Below are 20,853 nucleotides of genomic sequence, written 5' to 3' on the forward strand. Positions count from 1 at the left end.
CCGAGGCCCCTTCAGCCTCTGCCCCTTCAGCCTCGGGGTCGGGCCCACCGCCCCTTCTGAACGCGGGGGCCGGGGAGCCCCTGCCTGGGCCCGGAGCCTCCCACTGGGGGTCGGGCCCGGGCGGGGGGCCCCGAGCCGCTGCTCTCCTCGCCGGCCTCCGAGCCCCATTTCCTGCTTTTTCAGTTTCCTTGCGGAGGGGCGGGTGGGTCTGGATGAATTGTTCCGGGGGTCCCCGATGAGGCGGGCCAGGGGGCCGCGCTCTTTGTAGAGGGTCCCCGCGGGGCCCGGGTGGGGAGGCGGTTGTCTTTGCATGGGTGGGGGACTTCCCGAGCCTGCCGGGACCATGACCTGAACTGTGCGAGCGGGACGTGTCCGAAGCCCGAGAGCTAGCTCACCTGAGCCGCCCTCTCCCCCAGCCAGCATGGTAAGTGGGGTCGGAGCCCCTTCTCTCCCGGGTGCCGGGTCTGAGCGGTGGGAGCGGGCCTGGGACTGCTGAGCCATCGCTTCTCCCCGGGGCGGGGAGAGGCGCGTGCCGAGCCCGACAGTGACACATGCGTGCAGGGTTTGCAGCCGGGCTCTGAGCTCCCATCCCCCCTCCCCCTCGGGATCGCTCAGAACTGGGAGGGACCTGGACGCCGAGCGGACACAACCCTTGCATCTGGTGTTTGCCTCTCTTGCATTGTAGCAGCTCATCATGATGGTAGCTATCATTTATTTATTGAGTGCTTACTATGTGCCAGGCGCTGTGCTAAAGTGATTGACATGTGTTATTTAATTAGCACACCAGCCCTGTGTTCTGAAGTGGGGACACTGAGGCACAGAGCAGCTAATTACCCAGCTCAAGGTCACTCTTAAGTAACAGTGGCAAGATTTGAACCCAGGCAGTCTTGATTTCAGAGCTCCTATTTGATAGAACACGCTTCACAGAGCTGGAGGGGGTCTTGCTGTAGGTTTATATACGGGGCAGCTGAGAGGGTTTGTGGTTTTCAGAGGTCACTTACCTAGATCATAGGAACTAGGAATCAAAGTCAGGAATTGGCCTATTCTTTTGACACCCGTTCTGCCTTTCTTTCTGCTACATGCTCTGGCCTTTTCCCTGGTAGTGCCTGGAGAACTCTTCATCTTTCTAGATCTAGTTCAGAAGCCACTTTGGAACATTCCACATTTTCCAGACCCAAAGGCACTGTCAGTACTTCCTTAGGTTTGTGCAGTCACATTTGTTTTTAAGCATTTGTCTTATTGTTATTGTAATTGTCTATTGCAGTAGACTCAGTTCTCTCAAAGATGAAATTGTCTGAACTTTTATCTGCCCCAGCTTTTGGTACATAGTAAGCCCACTGGGGTGGTTGCCTGGCCTGTGTTTGACCACTTCCAGTTACAGAAGTGTTCTTAAGGTTGCCCATTTTACGTTTTCCACACTAGTGGTCTAGTAGAGAAGGGGATGCAGGGGGGGATTACATCTGTAATATAACTGTTCAGGCCAGTGGGGTTTTCAGAAGTTTCAAGGGGCCTGTGGGTTATGTGTTAGGTTCTGGGCGGAGAAAGAAGACCTAAGGCACAGCCGTTGCCTTTGTGGGGCTTACAACCAGTCACATAAAATGCACCATTAATGCCAAGCAGCACCGTGTATTAGATACTGTATGTAGGATAGTGGCAGATCAGTTAAGCGCTCTGAGTCCCAGTTTCCTCAGCTATAAAATGTGGAGACAGGAATTTTCTAATGAATAATCTAAAGGTATGAGGTCTAATATTTAGTGAACGATGAAAGTAGTATTCAGTAATCCTTCATTGATTCTTTCAATGAATTTTTTTTAATAGTGGTAAAATATACGTAACATAATATTTACCATTTTAACCATTTTTAAGTGTATAGTTCAGTAGCATTAAGTACATTCACATTGTGTGCGTCCATCCCCAGAACTGTTTTCATCTTGTAAAACTGAAAACTGTACCCATTCAACAGTAACTCTCATTCCCTTCCCTGTCCCCTGGTGACCACTATTCTACTTCCTGTCTCTATGAATTTAACTACTCTAGGTCCCTCATATAAATGGAACTGTACAGTTTTTGTCTTTTTGTGACTGGCTTATTTCACTTAGCATAATGTCTGCGAGGTTCATCCGTGTTGTAGCATCTGTCAGGATTTCCTTCCTTTTTAAGACTGAATAATATTCCATTGTGTGTGTAGACCGCATTTTGTTTATCCGATCATCTGTTGATGGACACTTGGATTACTTCCACCTTTTGGCTGTTGTGAGTAATGCTCCTGTGAACATGGATGTACAAATCTTTTAATGAATTTTAAGTAGCCACTATATTCGAGGCTCTAGCGAATGTCAGCTAAACAAGATAGACACGTACCTCCCCTCAGGTAGCTGACAACATTGCCTTAGAACCTTTGGACAGAATTTTATTGTTTATTGATTTAAGCTGGCCAAGCACTCTTGTATTCGGGTTCCATTTTAATTGGCAGTCAGGAGAGTGTTATGAAAATGACCACCTTTGAGCAGTTAATTGTAAAGTAGTAGTAGTTGACTTCATGATTGCCATTTACAATTTTTTCTGAGGTAAGTTTTGAGTCAAGTTTTCTATAACCCACCCCTCACTTATTTTAGCATACAGTGGGTGACCACAGCGGATTAAGGTGAATAGGACTGTCAAATTACATCCTTTTTGCAGTACTGACACCAGGGGTTCATCTCCTATAGGTGTCCCAGGTTCAGGGGTGTGGATGGGGCAGGCCTTGTCCCTGGTTGCAAGGAAGCCATTGCCTGGTTTGTGTCTTCCCAGAGGAGGGTCTTTTGCCTGGGATCACAGTTCTTTATTCCAGGAACTTTTTTCCATTTCTTACTGACTTAACATTTTTACTTTAAAAAGAGTTTAAAGAGTTGGCAAGTAAGTATGGGCCTTTGTAATATCTTCTTTTTAAAACTTCAACTCTCTATTAAGATGAAAATGGTGTAATATGATAGAACTACCATTTATTAAGTATCTATACTAAGCTAGCTGTTTTTCATTTATTTGGTTTTTCTTTCAGTCACTCAGTATCAGTTAAGCACACCAACACTGGTAGGTTGGTTACCTTATTGCCATTACTACCAGAGGAGGAGATGAACAGACCTGGTGTAGGATACCTGTCTAACAAGTGGTGGAGCTGGCATTTGGGTCCAAGGTGCTCTTCTCCAAAGCCTGTGCTCCTTGAGGTACAGGTGCTTCCTCATGTGGAAGTTGGTTGGGAATGTTATCCAACTATATTTTATTTGGTTCTGAGATAGTGATGAGGGCTGGGGAGCATGGGAATTTCCTTTAAACTGTCCCTCTAGGAGGAGGGATTTTGACCTGCAAGTTTAGAGCTAGTTAAAAAAAATTTGTAGTTGCAGTACAGAATTCCTAGAACAGTTAAACTCTAACTACATTGGATTAAATCATCATTTTGGGTTGAGTTCCCATGAGTTCTCAAGTGATGTAACATCTTAGAGGTTCCCACTACTTCTCTGAAAAGTTGTTACTTAATATCAAAAGAGCTTTGCTTATTATGGAAATTTTGTGCAAAATTGAACCCTTACTTAAATTAGCATTTTTTTCTTTTTTAGTTGCTTAGAAGATTGCTTTGCTTACAAAGTCTTCTCATTTTTGAACTCTGTATTTTTATTATGTTTGGCTGTGCCACGAGGCACGTGGGCTCTTAGTTCCCCACCAGGGATCGAACCTGTGCCCCCTGCAGTGGAAGTGCTGAGTCTTAACCACTGGACCAGCAGTGAAGTCTGCCTTCTCATTTTTCTTTTTAGTTATTTTATTTTTGGCTGTGTTGGGTCTTCGTTGCTGCGCGTGGGCTTTCTCTAGTTGCGGTGAGCAGGGGCAACTCTTCTTTGCAGTGTGCGGGCTTCTCATTGCCGTGGCTTCTCTTGTTGGGGAGCACGGGCTCTAGGTGCGCGGGCCTCAGTAGTTGTGGCGCATGGGCTTAGTTGCTCCGCGATATGTTGGGATCTTCCTGGACCAGGGCTCAGACCCGTGTCCCCTGCATTGGCAGGCAGATTCTTAACCATGGAGCCACCAGGGAAGCCCTACCTTCTTATTTTTGACTGTCATGTTCCATGAATGGTCCCTGTAATGGAGGGAAAATCAGACCTTAAATTTGGCCACTCAGCTGGTGTGTCTTCTGTTAGTTCAGCAACTGTGTTGCATTGTGCACCGGGGCGGGAGGCGTGAAGAAGCTGTGGCGGTGGAGGGAGATGGCAGGGAAAGGTTCAGCGGTTCTCAGAGGGGCTCTGTGGCAGTCACGGCATTAGAGGTTGTCTGGGAGACAAGTAAATATCCAGAAATGACTTGAACAGCTTGTGAAAAAATTAGTAGATGACATGGTTCAAATGATAAAATTACCTGCTAAGCAGACCCCAAAAGCACTATTAATGTGGTACAGAGAAGTAATTCTGTATGGTAGGCCAGAGCTTTTGAGTACCTCAGTTTATTCATTTGTTTATTGACTTCCCTCATCAAGTTTAAAATCCCAGGTACTGTGAATATAATATGTTAAAGAGTCTGTATTTATAGGGCTTAGCATGTGCCAGGCTAACGAGTTTACGTATGTTAACTCATTTACTCTTTCAAACAATTCCAGGAGGCAGAGGCTATTGTTATTTTCCATTTTCTTTTCTTTTCTTTTTTTTTTTTTCTTTATCTTTGGCTGCATTGGGCCATCATAGCTGCACTTGGTCTTTCTCTGGTTGCGGCGAGCGGGGGCTACTCTTCCTTGCTGTGCTCGGGCTTCTCATTGTGGTGGCTTCTCTTGTTGCAGAGCACGGGCTCTAGGTGCGTGGGCTTCAGTAGTTGTGGCACTCGGGCTCTAGAGCTCAGGCTCCGTAGTTGTGGTGCACAGGCTTAGTTGCTCCGCGGCATGTGGGATCTTCCCGAACCAGGGCTCGAACCCGTGTCCCCTGCATTGGCAGGCGGATTCTTAACCACTGCGCCACCAGGGAAGTTCTTATTTCCCATTTTATAGATGAGAACATTCAAGGCCCAGAATGGTTAGGCAGCTTCTCAAGCTCACACTACAACCAAGTGGCAGAACTGGCATTCAGAGCCAGGCAGTCTGGCTCAAGAGTCAGTGCTCTCAACTGTTACACTTTCACCCCAGGAGGGATAGTATTGTCCCTGCCCTCTAGAGGTCAGTTTAATGAGGAAATGGGACATATATTCTGGTAATTATGAGAGGCTGTGTTAAGGGTGACCATAGTAGAAGAATGCATTGATACAAAGGTGGCATTCCTGAGGACAGGGAACAGGGAAGATTTCCCAGGAGGAATATTTGAGTCTTGAAGGGTTATGAGTACTTAGGACTTTGTAGGGCTTTATGTGCATTTATACGCACAGTACACAAACATGCTACTTTTTCTCATCGTGAATACCTTTATTCCTACTTTCCTGGCCAGCTGCTGCCCCATTTCCTTGTTCCTCTGTGCAACAGAACTCCAGGAAGGAGTGGTCTTTGATTCCTCACCTTCCATTCTCTCCCAAGCTCACTTGTCAAGGTCCCACCCCGCTGCTGTTGAACGCAGGGGTTAGTTCTCATCTTAGTCAGTCTGCCCATAGCATTGGACATGTTGAATACTCCCCCTTCTGTTAAAGTCTTTCTTCACCTGGCCTCCAGGACACTAAAATGTGCTTTTGGTTTTCCGCCATCTTACTGGATATTTCTTCCTCATCGCACTGATCTTTGAACAGCTGGAGTGCTCTAGGCCACAGACCTAGTTAGCTCCCAGGCCAGACCTCCCTCCTGAGCCGCAGTTCTCATGTATCCAGATGCCTACTTGCCATGCAAGCTTGTTTGTCAGGCATGTCAAATGTAACCTGTCTAAAGCCCAACTCCCGACTTTCCCCTTAATTCTTTTCTACCCACAGTCTTCTCTTTCTCAGTTGGGGGCAGCTCCATCCTTCTAGTTGCTTGTGGCAAAAACTTGGAGTCATCCTTGACCTTTCTTTCTCTCATATCCCACATCTGGTCCGTATCAGGAAGGCTGATTGTTTTCTACCTTCGAAATGTAGCCAGAATTTTATCACTTCTTGTTCCCTCCACTGCTGTCTCTCTAGTTTAGGCCTTCATCATCTCTTGCTTGAATTACTGCAGTTGCCTCCTAACTGTTCTCCTAGCTTCTGACCTTGTCCCATGATAGACTGTTTTAACACAGTAGCCTCAGTGATCCTTTGAAAAGTCTAAGGCAGATCATGTCTTTTTTTGTTCCCATGGCTCCTCATCTCACTTAGAGCGAAGGCCACAGTGGCCCACGTGCGCCTCCGTGGCCTACTGTGCCCTCCATATTCTGGCCCATGGTTACACTCTGAACCCATCTCCTGCTACTCTCCCCTTGGCTCACTCTGTTCAGCTACTCTGGCCTCCTTGCTGTCCTTCAGATGCTCCAGGTGTGTGCCTGCCTCCGGGCTTTGGCCTGGCTGTTGCCTCTGCTTGGACTGCACTTTCCTCTAGATGTCTATATGACTAGAGTGACCTCCTTGAGGCCTTCGCAAGAGGCATCTTCCCGGTGAGGCCAGTCCTTACCACCCTATTTAAAATTGTAACCCCATCTCAGAACTCCCAGTCCTTCACATCCTGCTTTACTTTTTGTAGCATTTACACTTTTAAACATTTTACGCGGTTAATGTTATTTATGAAATCTATTTTTTGTTATCTCTTTGTGCTAAAATAGTAACTCCCTAAAGCTTTGCTCTGTTCACTGATGTATCCCGAGAGTCTAGAACAATTGCTGGCATAGTAGACAGTTACATTGTAGTTAGGAATGCTGTGGAGGTCTTGGGTGTTCAAGACCTTTAGAGAAAGGGAGTACATAGAACTTGCACAGAGTGGGTATTTCAGAAGAGAAGGGTGTAACTAAATGTGTAGTGTTATGAAAGGATCTATAATAGACTGGTTTGGCAATGGTGGAGATTTTTGTGAAGAAGTGGTTGGGGAGAAAGCTTATAAAAGCAGTTAAGGGCTGGGTTATGAAGGGCCTCCGGTACTACTCAAGGGAGTTTGGCTTTGTTTTTTGGCTGATTTTATCTTAAAGGAACATTAATCTATCTACTGTGTGTAGGTTAGATTGGTGTGGGAAAACAGATAGGACACCATGCCTGTGTGGATGTGATAAAGGCCTGTTCTTGGATTTGGAGTTAGGAGTGGAGAGGAAGACTTGACCAAGAGAGTCATCACTTAAAACTGACTGATTCCAGATTCAAGGGCTGAAGAAAAGGGAGGAGCTCAAGCTGATTTTGGAAGCCTCTGAACTGGTGATTGGGAATAGTAGGAAATTTTAATTAATTGGTGGTTGGATTTGGTAGGAATGGAAGAGATGACAGGTAAAGAAACTGACAGGGAGATGACAGGAGACAGTCCATGTGCCGATAAAATAAGGGATTTGGCTCTGTAGGTAGGGAGGCAGATGCTGCTGTGTTGAGATGAAGGTAATTGGCATTGCGCAGGACAAGGATCTTGACAACTTTTAGGTAGTTGGATTGTTGACATATGTGTCCAAGTCAAGGGAGACGTGACTGCACCAGCTGGGGTGAAGAGGGAGGGAATTCCTGAATGTGTAGCTGTTACTTTCTGCTTCTTTTTCATCCTCCCTTTTCCTCTCCACCAGTGGTTTGTTGTGCAACCCACTGCAGACTGATTGTTTGTCTTCACTACTTTTCAAGATCACCAATGACCACTGTGTGCTGACTCCAGTATATATAGTCATCCGTTGGTATCCACGGGGGCTTGGTTCCAGGAGCCCCTGCATATACCAAAATCTATGGATGCTCAAGTTCCTTACATAAGTTGGCGTAGTACAATGAATGCATAAATAGCCTCTTTTCAGTCCTTATGCCATCTTTTGGCTGTTGGCAAACACTGGTCCCTTTTTCTCTCCCCTGAAACACTTTTTCTTGGTTCCCTTGGCTTGCATGATATAACTCTTGGTTCAGTCTCCCTTGATCTTCTTTCTTATGGCTTCAGCTATGGCCTGTGTACCACTGAGAACTCAACCACCCTCTCCAGCCTTGGATATCCACCGGAGTGTCCTGTAGACATCAAATTAAACATGACTAAACCAAATCCGTCATCTTCCCCTTAGGTTAGCGCCTCCTCACCCATGCCCTAGTTCTCTTAATGATCTTATTCACTGGACACTCAAGTGATAAACCTGAGTCATATTTAACGTCCTTTTTGCCATCAGTCCTCGACTTGTAGGCCTGTTGATGCTGCAGCTAACTTATTTGTGTCCTGACCTCGGCCTTTCCCTCCATTCCCTCCATTTTGGTCAGGCCATTGTCATCTCTTGCTTTCATGGGTGGTGTCTTGACAGCTTCCAGGTTCTTCCTCCACCAGTCCATCTTCTTTCTGTATTCCTGCCAGAGCTACCACATGGAACTCAGATGTGGTCATGTCGCTTGACCCCAAATTATTTTGAGCAGAGGGTCCCCAGTGTTGTCAGAGACCAAGTTTTTATCACGGCAGAGTAGTGGAAAGCACATGGGTCCTGGATTTTCACAATTTCTCTTTTACTCCTCTCAGTTAGGAGAAGATGATTTATTAAATGCTTAAAGTGATTCATTTGATATATAATTTCAAGACTTCTCAAATTATATCTTGTTCTCTAGCCACAGCAAGCCACTTGTCATTCCCAGAACACCGAGTACGCTTTCGTACGTCTCTGCCTTTGTTCAGTGCTGTTCCATCTGCTTGAATGTCCTTTTCTTCTTTTTGAGACCTTACCTACCATGAACGTGACCTCTTTGAGGCTTTCCAGCCACTAGTTTAACATTTCTTATCTTTGATTATAGTTAGGTGTTCTTTTTTTTTTTGCTTTTATTATTTTGATTTATTTGTTTTTATTATATAAGAATTACAAGGCTACATTCTTGTAGTAAGTGTCAAATAACTCAGAAGTTTGAAGAGCAAAATGTGAACCTCCTCCATCCTTTCCTTGGCTTCCTTTCCTTTCCTCCCCCTCCAAGCCTGGGAGTGGAGAGGATTAGTTCTTTCTCTTTATGAGCCCATATCAGAATGAATCTCAGTCGTCTTTACATTTCCAGTGCCCCGTAAGCATTCAACAGATATTTAGGTAATTGAAAGGGTCAGGTGTGATGGGAATTCCCTGGTGGTCCAGTGGTTAGGACGCTGCGTTTGCTGCCAAGGACCTGGGTTCGATCCCTGGTCAGGGAACTAAGATCCCACAAGCTGTGTGATGCGCCCCCCCCCTCAAAAAGAGGTGTGAAAACAAATCCAAGAAGGTCAAGGTAGGCCCTTGAGGTTAGTAAATGATAGTAGCAGCATTTAGAGAGTATAGTAAGCTTGAAATAGAGTATGAATATAGAAAAACCCTGTTTTTCCAAAAGCCATGCAGCCAGCAAGCTCAGATAGCAGCATTTTTGCCGTGGGCAGGTGGAGGTGGGGAGCAGGTAAGCAAGAGGAATTGTTAGAACAAATGCTGTGCAGATGGTACACTTCCTGTGAGGCTCCAAAAACTGATTGCTTCTGGGAGGACTGCTGGGGAACAATGGGAGTAGGGGTGGGGTGAGGTGAGAGCTGTGGATGTACCTGAGGAAACCCACAAGGCAGAGAGAAGTGAGGGAGGTGAAAGAGGCTAATGGGAAGGGAAGGAAGCTGGGGCTCAGAGGGAGAAAAAAGGTCTGTGAGTGTTTCAACACTCTGTGTTAGCCGTTGTTTAGGGGCCCTCGTGTATACTACAGACAGTACCTCATTTCATCTTACAGCCACCCTGCAAGGTAGGTATTACTGTCTGTTCCTATTTTACAGTTGAGGAAGATGAGGACCCCGAGGCTCAGGGAGGGTAATATAAGTAGCTTGTTTAAAGTTACATAGCAAGTTGATGGAGATGGGATGCTGACCCAAGATTCTAAATGCACAGCCCATGTTTTTTCTGTAGCACTAGATTTCTTTTTAAGCCTATGCACATTTACATAGGTATATTTACTTCAGATGTAACCCAAGTGAGTATATTGTCCCAGGAAAAACAGTACATCTAGCCATCTAGCCTTAAAACTTGCATAATTTACCTTTCATAACAGAAAGGGCAAGATGGTAAAAGTTTGCTGATGACAAACGTTACTTGAAATGTAGCCCAACTGGGTATATTGTCCCAGGAAAAACAGTACATTTAGTCATCTAACCTTAAAAGCTGCATAATTTACACCTGGTAATGGAAAGGGCAAGATGGTAAAAGTTCACTGATAACAAACGAGAAAATAGATATTTCTGCATATGCTCTAATGTGATAGAATAGAAAAAATGTGACTCGAGGGCAAAGTGGTAGCTGGACCACGTTACAGGACAACAGAGAGGAAGGTTGCTTGGCTTCTTTATGTATTTCAGTTCAGTTAAGCCCATTAGGCTTAGCATACACAGTAGTTAATTTACATCAGAGCAGTCTGCTGCTGTTTTATATGAAGGTTATAATGAAAAATATCTCTGATCTCAGACTCCTTGAAAAGGTAAAGGTATTTTATGAGTTAAATGCAGTTGTGGGGGAAGTCATTAGTTTTTAAATTGGCTAATAATCAGACCTGGGATAGATCAGGGTTTTTTTAGATTAACAGTTGGATAATTTTTATAAAAATTATGTATGCTCATTAAAAATCAAGCAGTATCAAAAGGTATCAATACAAAGAACATGGCAAAAAAAGAAATCCCCTAAATCCTCCTACCCTGAACTATGATTAACAATCCATATATATGTCTTTGTTTCTATCTATTTGTCTATAAGATAAGGAGGTTAGATATCTAAAATAAGTACTTTTATTAAAAAAGTGGTGATGCTGATTTTTTTGGGTCATGCTAGTTTTAAAATAAAAATCAATTTACTATTCTTTGTATTAAAAAAATACTTTCTGAAATATTTATATACTTACAGGAAGTTGCAAAATGAGTGCAAGGATTCCTGTTGTACCCTTCACCCAGATTCCCCCAACGGTGACACCTTACATAGCTGTGTGCAACATCAAAACCAGGAAATTGACATTAGTACAGGGCATTTGTTGACTAGACTACTAAACTTATTCGGTTTTCACCATTTTTTGACCTGCATTCATGTGTGTGTATGGCTCTCTGCAGTTTATTCCATGTATTGATTCATGTAACTTCCACCACAGTCAAGGTACAGAGCTGTCCCATCACCGCTGAAGATCTAACTCATGCCTGAGTATATTTTTCCTAATACTCTCTGTATTTGTAGCCCTCCTCCCTCTCTCCTAGCAACCACTAATCTGTTCTCCATCTCTACAGTTTTGTCATTTTGAGAGTGGTGTAAATGTAATCTGCAGGCCGTAACCTTTAGACATTGATTTTTTTCACTGAGCACAGTGCTCTTGAGGTCTCTCCGTCTACTTGAATTTATTAATTTTATTTTATTATTTATTTATTTTAAACATTTATTTATTTTATTTATTTTTGGCGGTGTTGGGTCTTTGTTGCTGTGCACGGGCTTTCTCTAGTTGCGGTGAGCGGGGGCTACTCTTTGTTGAGGTGCACGGGCTTCTCATTGAGGTGGCTTCTCTTGTTGTAGAGCACGGGCTCTAGGTGCGCGGGCTTTAGTAGTTGCAGCATGTGGGCTCAGTAGCTGTGGCTTGCGGGCTCTAGAGCACAGGCTCAGTAGTTGTGACGCACGGGCTTAGTTGCTCTGCCGCATGTGGGATCTTCCTGGACCAGGGATCAAACCGTTGTCCCCTGGATTGGCAGGCGGATTCTCAACCACTTCGCCATTTAACATTGATTAGTTGATACGTGTGTGTGTGTGTGTGTGTGTGTGTGTGTGTGTGTGTGTGTATACTTTTTTTCCAATAGAGTTCATGGTTGCTCTGTTCCCTGAATTATTTGTTTTGAAAATGTCTGTCATCCTTATCCATAAATGGTAACTTGGCTGGGTATAATACTAATGGGTCATACATTCTTTTCCTTAGAATTCTGTGGATATTTCTCCATTGTTTTCTTCCATTGAAGGTTGTTGTGTGGAAAAGCCTGGTTAGCCTAATTCATTCTCCCTTTACCTCAGTGAGAGAGAACTTGCCTTTTTTGCATGATTGCTAGGAGAACTCTGTCTTGCTGAAGCTCAGTAACTCAATTAGGATATCTTTAAGTGTGGATCATTCTTTTCTCATTTTGCCCTAGAACATGGTATGCCTGCCTTGATGTTTTTACCTAGTTCCCTAATGTTGGATATTTTGGATCTCTAGTGTGTGCTGCATCAGTACTACAGTAAACGCATCAAATTTCTCTTTGTCCATTTTGTGCGATTGTAGGATAAGTTTCCAGAAGGGGAGTTGTGGGGCAAAAAGTACATTTAAAAATTCTGGTATTTAGTGCTTTTTCTACAAAAAGATTGTATCAGTTTATATTCTCACTAGTGGGATAGTTCCTGCTTCCCCACCTTCTGGCTGACACCAATAAAACTTTTTAATGTGAAAGATGAAAATGGCACTTCAGGAATAACATGTGCAGTCCTTTAGTTATGAGTGAAGTGGAACATCTTTTGATGTTTTATTTCCATGTGTATTTTTTCCTATGTCACTTGACCATTCCTGACCTCTATACATTTTTCTGTTGCGTCAGCCAACATTTTATTTTTAATGTAATTTGGCTGAATAGTTTTAGAATGTTGATAAAATTAGGTTTGGAATAGCTTGCACATTTGGTTGATTAATCTTATGCCAGTAATTTTAGTCAGGTTAAGAACACTATCATTTCTTGTGTACTAGTATTGTGGACTTGAATAAAAAGATTGTCTTGGTGAGGGGGCTGTAATCTAATAGTTTTCTGAACCATCAGACCTTTTGTCTGATGATCCATGTAATTAAGTTGTCTAGTCCTTCCCACTTGGTTTCATATGTATTTGTCATAACATGATGTAAGAACAGGTTTAATCATAGGAAAGAACTTCTATTGCCAGAAAGTTGCAGTGCTCACCCTGGTGAATGAAGTGATTTTTCTGGTAATCATTTGTTGCTGGTCCTGTTAATTGGGTGCGTGAATTTAGAATGTTAAAAGGTATATGAAGTTAACTGATTCACTTTGTTATAAAGCAGAAACTAACACACCATTGTAAAGCAATTATACTCCAATAAAGAGGTTTAAAAAAAAAAGATATATGAAGTAGCTTCATAGGAGAGTTTACTGATCATGCTTAGGGTTTCTCTGATTTTCTACTGAAATTCCTCTAATGGCAGAGAGAGCTTACACCTGCTTAAGAGAAGGCCCTTGTCCTGGGACTTTAGGTCATAGCAGCTCTCTGTAAACCTGAAGTTTCTTGAAAATCTTGAATTGTATGTTAAACCTGTGTTGTTTAAAAGTCAATATCTATTTTTTCTTTCTTCCTCTCTCCCTCTCTTCTTTTGTTCCTCCCTTCCCTCCCTCCCCAATCTTTACAAGCAAATTAACGATCCAGGCACATCCATTATCTTGAGGAGCACTGTGTAGCCATCATCACATTTTACTGTGGGGGTGACTGGTCCACGTCTCCTGAGCTCTGTGGACAGACATACTTTTATGAGGAGCATTGAAAAATATCCTGGTGTATCTGTAAAGGAGACTTCTTATGAAGAGAAAAAACTTTAAGACTTTTGAAAAGACCTCAAATAAATATAAGGAAACATTTTGAGAAAATACCCCTTTACACCTCAAGAGGGAACAGATTGAAAGAGAGCTTTGAGTAGACTGCTTTTATTGGCATACTCAGTAGATAGACCCTTGGTACGTAACACTTGTGTTTTTGATTGTCAGTAACCTTCAAAGCCTTTGATAAATCATTTGTTATTTAAAAAAAGTATGACTTGCAATGCCTTCAGGTGTCTAAAGCAATTCACTTGGCTGGCACATGAGTGGGCCCGGCTGATCTCCTAGCTCAGTACAGCCTGGGGGTTCTTTACTGTTCAGGGTTATGACAATCTTCGTTACTTTATGAAAGATAATCCTGCAAAGAAATTCAACTAATAGAACTGGTGATGCAAATGAAATGATCTGAGGAAGTTAAAGTTCTTAGTTAGCAAAAAGGAGTTATGGACAAATTAGAGAACAATGTTAAAAACTTGGTGCCTTGGATCTACCATACTCTAGGTGTGGAAGGAAAGGAAAACAATTCCTCATACTAGGTGAATGCTGGGCCATTGCAAACGTTGCTGATTATTTAGAGAAAGTTGAAAAGACACTTAACTTGTGGTGTTATTCTATTCACTGGAATGTGTGTAATTTGTAATTCTTTACTGAAAGGGAAAGTCAGGAGCTGGAGGAAACATTGGTGAATTTGGGAGCTCACTTGCAACAGAGTTGCAAGATAACTGGAAGCTGGCCTACAGCTATCGAATGTAAGCATGGAAAAGGGTGACTAGAAGTTACAGAAGTTTGTAACTTCTGGAAGAGATGTGCATGTCAGCAAATGATTACAATGCTGGGGAATAAGTACAGAAAAATAACTTTGTAAGAGGTATAACTGTACTTAAAGAAAAAAAAAAAGCCTGGCCACACTGGGGATGGGAGGGTTGTATCAGGGAAGGCTTCCCAAAGGAGGTGGCAAATGAGTTGGGTTTCAAAGCAGAAGTAGGAAGTCCCTAGGCATAGAATTTGGGACATGAGGTGGTGGGGAAGCAGAAGGGCCATTTTAGACAGATGGAGCCACAGGTATACACAGAAGAGTAAAAAAACGCAGCGTGTTTAGGTCAGGTCGTGAAGATGAAAGCTTTGAAATGTTGAAGAATAAGGAGTTCTAATAGGCAGTGCAGGTGACGTCTGTGAAGGCAACTACTCCTGGAAAGGTTTTTATTTAATTATTGAGGGAAGGAGCCATGTGCTTTATTATTACCTAGGAAATTATTCCTCTATATTCTGCATTCTCTTTTTAGAGAAAGACAAATTTAATTTTTATTTTAAAAACTTTTATGGCCACATTGCGTGGCATGTGGGATCTTGGAAACCAGGGGTTAAACGTGTGTCCCCTGCGGTGGAAGCATGGAGTCTTAACCACTGGACCACCAGGAAAGTCCCTAATTTTTATTTTTTATTGAAGTATAGTTGATTTATAATGTTGTGTTAGCTTCAAGTGTACAGCAAAGTGATTCAGATATATATATATAATATATGTGTATATATATAGAATATATGTGTATACATTATATATTCTTTTCAGATTCTTTTCCATTATAGGTTTTAACGAGATATTGAATATAGCTCCCTGTGCTCTACAGTAGGTCCTTGTTGTTTATCTATTTTATTTTTTTAAACTATTTATTTATTTATTTGGCTGTCGGGTCTTTGTTGCGGCATGTGGGATCTTCATTGCTGCGTGCGGGATCTTTAGTTGTGGTACGCAAGCTCTTAGTTGTGGCATGAGGGATCTAGTTCCCCAACCAGGGATGGAACCTGGGCCCCCTGCATTGGGAGCGTGGAGTCCTATCCACTGCACCACCAGGGAAGTCCCTATTTATTCAATTTAAACATCTTATTTTGAGTTATTTTAGACTTGCAGAAGAGTTGCAAAAATAGTACAGGGAGTTCCTGTATACTCTTCTCCCATAGGGATTTATTAAAGACAAAAACAAAAACAAAACCACAGTAGCCAAGTCTTCCAGTAATTTAGCTCAGTTTCTGCACCTTCTTCCTTATAGTACTGCTTGGCTGTTAAAGTAGGTACTGATGTGATCACAAGGTCTTCTCTGCCATTTTTTTATTTTTGCTTATTTTTCCTGATTGTAAAAAGTGTTTTGAACTCTGTAGACTATTTGATAGTATAAAATAGACAAGAAATTACCCCCATCTGATTCAACCTCTAATAACGTTTTTGTTTCCTTCCAGTCTTTTTTTCTATTTACTTTTTAAATATGGTTGAGATCACACTGTAAATGTACTTTTTTCTTCTGCCTTTTCCACTTAACATAGTATAAGTAGTTTTCCAAATCATTAAATACTTCATAAATATTTACAGTGGCTCTATAATATCACATTGCATGGATTCTTTGGCAGTTAGATTGTTCCATTTTTTGCCATTGTAAATAATATGTGATTAATGTTTTTGCAAAAAGCTTTTTCTGTATTTCAGAAAATTGCCTTAGGCTAGATTCCCAGAAGGGCCCAAGGGGGTATGAAGATTTTTTTTTTTTAATAAATCTTTTATTTTAAAATAGTTTTAGATTTAGTATAAACATTTTTAAGGTATGTTGTAAGCTATTTTCCAGAAACGTTACACCAGTTTATTCTTCCACTAGCTATGGATAAATACTCATCAGCATTGGGTAGTCTTAAGAAAATTGTTGCAAAATTAGTACATTAAAAAAATGGCTTTTCATTATTCCTTAATATCTTTTTTTGTAGGAAAAGTTTTTACCAAGTTAGATTTTATTTTTGTTTGTTTATAGGAGACAGATCCCTTATGCTTACTTTAGTTACTATTTAAGTATCCTTTACGCTTACTGTAATATATTAGAAATGGTGCCTTTAACTTTTTTTTCCATAGTCTTAAGTTGATTTTTATTGTTTCTGTAAATACACATAACAGAAAGTTGACAACTTTGAAGTATACAATTTAGTGACATTAAAGTATATTCACCCTGTTATGCAACTACTCCCACTCTTCAGTTCTAGAGTGATTCATCACTCCAGAGGAAACCCAGTACCCAGGAGCAGTCACTCCCCATTTCTGCCTCTTCCTAGCACCTGACAACCACAAATCTGCTTTCTGTCTCTATAGGTATGCTTAATCTGGATGTTTCATATAAATGGAATCATATAATACATGGTATCTCAATATCCTTTAAAGCAGAAAAAAAGATGAATTAGATTAAATAAAATTTGAATTGAGTCTATGTATTAATATTAAAGTTTGAAAATTGACAGTCCATCTATGGCAACAGTCTTTTTTTCTTTTAAAGATTTTTTTTTTGGATGTGGACCATTTTTAAAGTCTTTATTGAATTTGTTACAATATTGCTTCTATTTTATGTTTTTTGGTGTTTTTTTTTTTTTTTGGCTGCGAGGCATGTGGGTTCTTAGCTCCCCGACCAGGGATCGAACCTGAACCTTGCATCGGAAGGCGAAGTCTTAACCACTGGACCTCCAAGGAAGTCCCCGCAACAGTCTTGAATTCAGCATATTTAGTTGGTCAAGATGTCCCATTCCTAGTTTATGGTTGTTGTTGGTGAACAGAGGGCTACAGGCCTTGGGGGAGGAGGGCACCTGAAATAGGGACAAAGATAGGCAGAATATGGGCTTGGAGAGTGAAAGCCAGTGAAATGACAGCGCATTCCATGGCTGGGACTATATAGGAAACTCGTCTAGAAGTTAACCTCTACAGCAGCATGATTTGGAGAACTTTAGGTAAGGTGCTTCCCTCTGTGTCATCAAAAAATAACAACAATAGCAACAAAATAGCCAGCCTAAAAATGAATGAATACATTTGTGACAGTATCTAATGTATAATACCTCAGGAAATGTACGAATTTTTGCTTAGGAGTAAGAGTGGTGTTGGGGACAACAAGGACAACCAGAGAGGGTCCGGGGTGTGTTTCGTGTTTGACATCTTCATTGGAAGTCCTTGGTAGTGCGGGAAGTTTTGTGTGTTTGTGTGGTTTTTCATTTTTCAGGTAGTTTTTCCAAAGGCCTTCAGAGTTTGATCAGGCACCCCCTGAAATGGAATGCTTGGTGTAGATGGAGGATTTTATTTATGGAACAAAGTATAGCTTCCATGGTAAATTCTGTGGGCAAGTCAATGTCTTGTTTTCATTAGTCAGTGTGTTATTTCCCCAGAGCCGGATACCCATGAGAGTGGGGTGGGGTCATTGTGAATCAGCAAAGCCAGTGATCAGAACTTGGATTAGAGATACCTCAGTCTCCAAGTAGGCAGTGGCCTAACTCATTTTATTTCAACATTGCTTATGATTAAGCAGTTAAGGACAGATTTTTGCAGCAAGTATTCAAGTAAGGAATGCATTCAGTGTTTAGCAATTTTAATACACTCCTAGGTATCTGAAAAATAGTATAACCTCATGTTTAAGAGCATGGGTTTGGGGCCTGGGTTTGAATCCTGGCTCTGCTACTTAACCAAGTATGTGACCTGGGACAAGTTACTTCATCTCTCTGGGCCTCATTTCCCTCATCTGTGCAATGGGATTGTTACGAGGATTAAAGGAGTTGATGTCAGGTCCTTAGGACAGTGCCTGGTATGTACTGAGTGCTAAGTAAATGTTAGTTTTTAAAGTTATCACCATTGAGTAACTACTTTATAGCTTCACTTAGTATAAGAGAAAGAGTTAAAATAATTCCTGTAACAAGTGTTTATTAAGTGCCTGCTATGTGCTAGTTAGACCCTGGGAACAGAGATGACTAGGAAGTAGTCTCTGCCTATGCACTCCAGGCTACTGGAGAGACCCACACATTAGCAGGAAATTTCTTTTTTCTCTAGTTGTTTTCTGTTTTCTTTTTTAAACAAGTGAACATTGTACAAAATTTAAATGATACAGTAGAGTGTACAGAGAAAAGTCAGCCTCTTTCCCTTCTCCTGTCCCCAGAACCCCATTTTCTTCTCTAGAGGCAACCACCATTACCAGTTTAAAGAAAAGCGTGTGTATTTTCATATTCCCTACTCTACCTCTACTAATGGGTAGCATACTGTACATACTGGTACACTGTTTCGTGCCTTTTAAAAATTTTTAATGTATTGGGTGTAGTTCCACATACCTATGTGTATAGAGCGTTCTCACTGTTGCATAGTATTCCATGATAGGGATGTACCTTATTTAACCAGTCTTGCTTTGATGGAAAATTAGGTTGTTCCCAATCTTTTGTTTTACAAACAGTGTTGACTTGAAGGTCCTTTCACACATAAACTTTTGGAGGAAAAACAAAAATTGCTGTAAGTACATTCGCTGGGTGAAGTTGTCTATGCATTTAAAATTTGTAGATAACTGCTAAATCGTCTTCCATTGTGGTGGCACTGGTTTATGATCTCGCCAGTGTTGTATGAAAAGTGAAAGAGGTCATTTCAGTTCACCGTGTTCAGTGTAATGTTAGGAAGCACACAAAGAATGGCCGGCCCTGCCGGGGGAACTTCAGTAGGCTTCACAGAGGTGGTGCCATTTTCAAGGAGTCTTAATGCATAGGTAGGAGTTTTCTGGGTAGAGAAGTGCATCCTAGGTAGCAGGAATGGCATCTGTGAAGACATGGAGCTGTTATGTGGAGAAGCTGGGTCTGGCTGGGTCACAGGGTGGTTGAGGAAACTGGAAGAGGGAGCATGGGGATGGTGACGTCCAAGGGGCAGGTCAGGGCCAGGTGATGGGGTGACTTGATCACCCCTGATGGTCAGGTGGCAAAGACCCTGGGTGGTGGTGAGAGGCTTGCAGTTGAAAGATACTTGAGAATTTGCAAACCAGTCTTTTATAAACCATTTATTACCTGAAGAAAACTTGCCAGACTTGGTAGAACCTGAATCAAAGCTGGAAGGGCTTTTTTTTTTTTTTTTTTTTTTTGGAAGGGCTTTAATTCTGAGGAATTTTAATGTGGTACTTTCTTGGAGGTATCCCAAATGCTGGATAGGCGTTTGGGTTCTCCTCCTTCAGCCCCATTAATTAAGCAGTCTCTGATTGAGTCTATTTTATGTATTGGGATTCTATGTAATATTTTTTTTCTTAAAAAAAAGACCAGACAGCTTTTGCTGCTGGAATCATGAATCTAATTCCAACCCATGTTGTCCCAAACACAAATAGAAGCCTGGAAGACAATGGTGCTGTTCTTTTATTCTTTGTGTGCGGCACTGGTAGGTTGATCACTATAAAAATGAAAGTGAAGACGGTGGCATTCTTGGAATTTTTTTGAGCATTTAGTTGACTTATGTGGGATTTTTGTTTATTTGGTTTCTTCCTTTTTTTAAAGCTTACTGACTCATCAGTGAAATATATAGTGAAAGAGTTTGCTCATTTATGGTTAAAGGTGCCAAGGGGTTTTTGTGTGTTATGTCATTTACTTCTCACAGCTACCTGGTGGGGAGCTGTTGTAAATCCACTTCGCAGGTGAAGAACTGAGGCTCAGAGACGTTAAGTATTTTGTGCCAGGTCATGCACAGTTAAGTGGTAAAGTTAGAGGTCAGATACAGACCTGAGGCTGACTCCAGAGTCCACATCCCTCACAGTTACACTGTGACAATTCATTTTAAGGCATTCCCAGGATAGGGAGTACCCAGCCAGATGTATGGTGGAAGGGCACGTTCAGGTGGAATGGTGTGGAATTTCTAGTCCTTGGCTTTGGGCTGTTGCCCAGAGTGAAGGAGCAGAGCTGGGAGGTGGGAATCAAAAGCAGCACTTTATCTTTACCTCTGTTTCCACTCCTTTCCCCCATGTCCTAGCAGGGTCAGTTGGGAACTGTAGGAAGGGTGGTTACATGCTCCCGTCTCAAGCTAATTATGCTTGTTGTTTGGGGTTTGGAGGCTGATAGAAGGCTGCTTCTTGAGTCATCCCTTCATTATCCAGGGATGTGAGCAAGGCCAGGATTCCTGGCAGGATCAGACAGTTGGACAGGAGCTAAGTATCCATTTCCTTTCTCCTGTGCACCTCCCACCTCCACTTCCCCCACTCCTAAAAAAAATCCCCAGAACTGCCATTGTTCTGTCTTTCTAACCCAGTGAATCTTCAGTGGGGTGGAGGAAGAGAATCATGAATAGTTTCAATATTACGATAGCTTTCCATATTGTAAAAGTTACAGCTTTTTAAAAATCACAGTTGTGATTACCAAGCATACTATTGAAAGTAAAACTTAAGAAAATTGCATCGACTAATAGTGCTGTGCAGAACCCAGCACCCAGGATAGTCCCTGGTGGAGAGAGTTGCTCT

General features: G+C 42.0%; 1 protein-coding gene across 3 annotated transcripts in view; it reads left to right on the forward strand.

The window, feature by feature from the left end:
* The first annotated feature begins 6 nt into the window (after nucleotides 1-6).
* Nucleotides 7-20,853, forward strand: part of XPO6 (exportin 6) — a 106,423-nt gene continuing 85,576 nt past the window's right edge. Inside the window, exon 1 of one of the 3 annotated variants that reach the window (XM_024744212.1) lies at nucleotides 7-424. In XM_024744212.1, coding sequence (XP_024599980.1) covers nucleotides 422-424 — 3 coding nt within the window. In that variant the 5' untranslated portion in view covers nucleotides 7-421. Of the gene's footprint in view, nucleotides 425-583; nucleotides 701-20,853 lie in introns of those variants that run through there. The other 2 variants (XM_024744213.1, XM_024744211.1) reach the window with 2 other exon arrangements.

Source organism: Neophocaena asiaeorientalis, unplaced genomic scaffold (genome assembly GCF_003031525.2).
Source record: "Neophocaena asiaeorientalis asiaeorientalis breed wild unplaced genomic scaffold, Neophocaena_asiaeorientalis_V1.1 scaffold91, whole genome shotgun sequence".
NCBI classification, from domain to species: domain Eukaryota; kingdom Metazoa; phylum Chordata; class Mammalia; order Artiodactyla; family Phocoenidae; genus Neophocaena; species Neophocaena asiaeorientalis.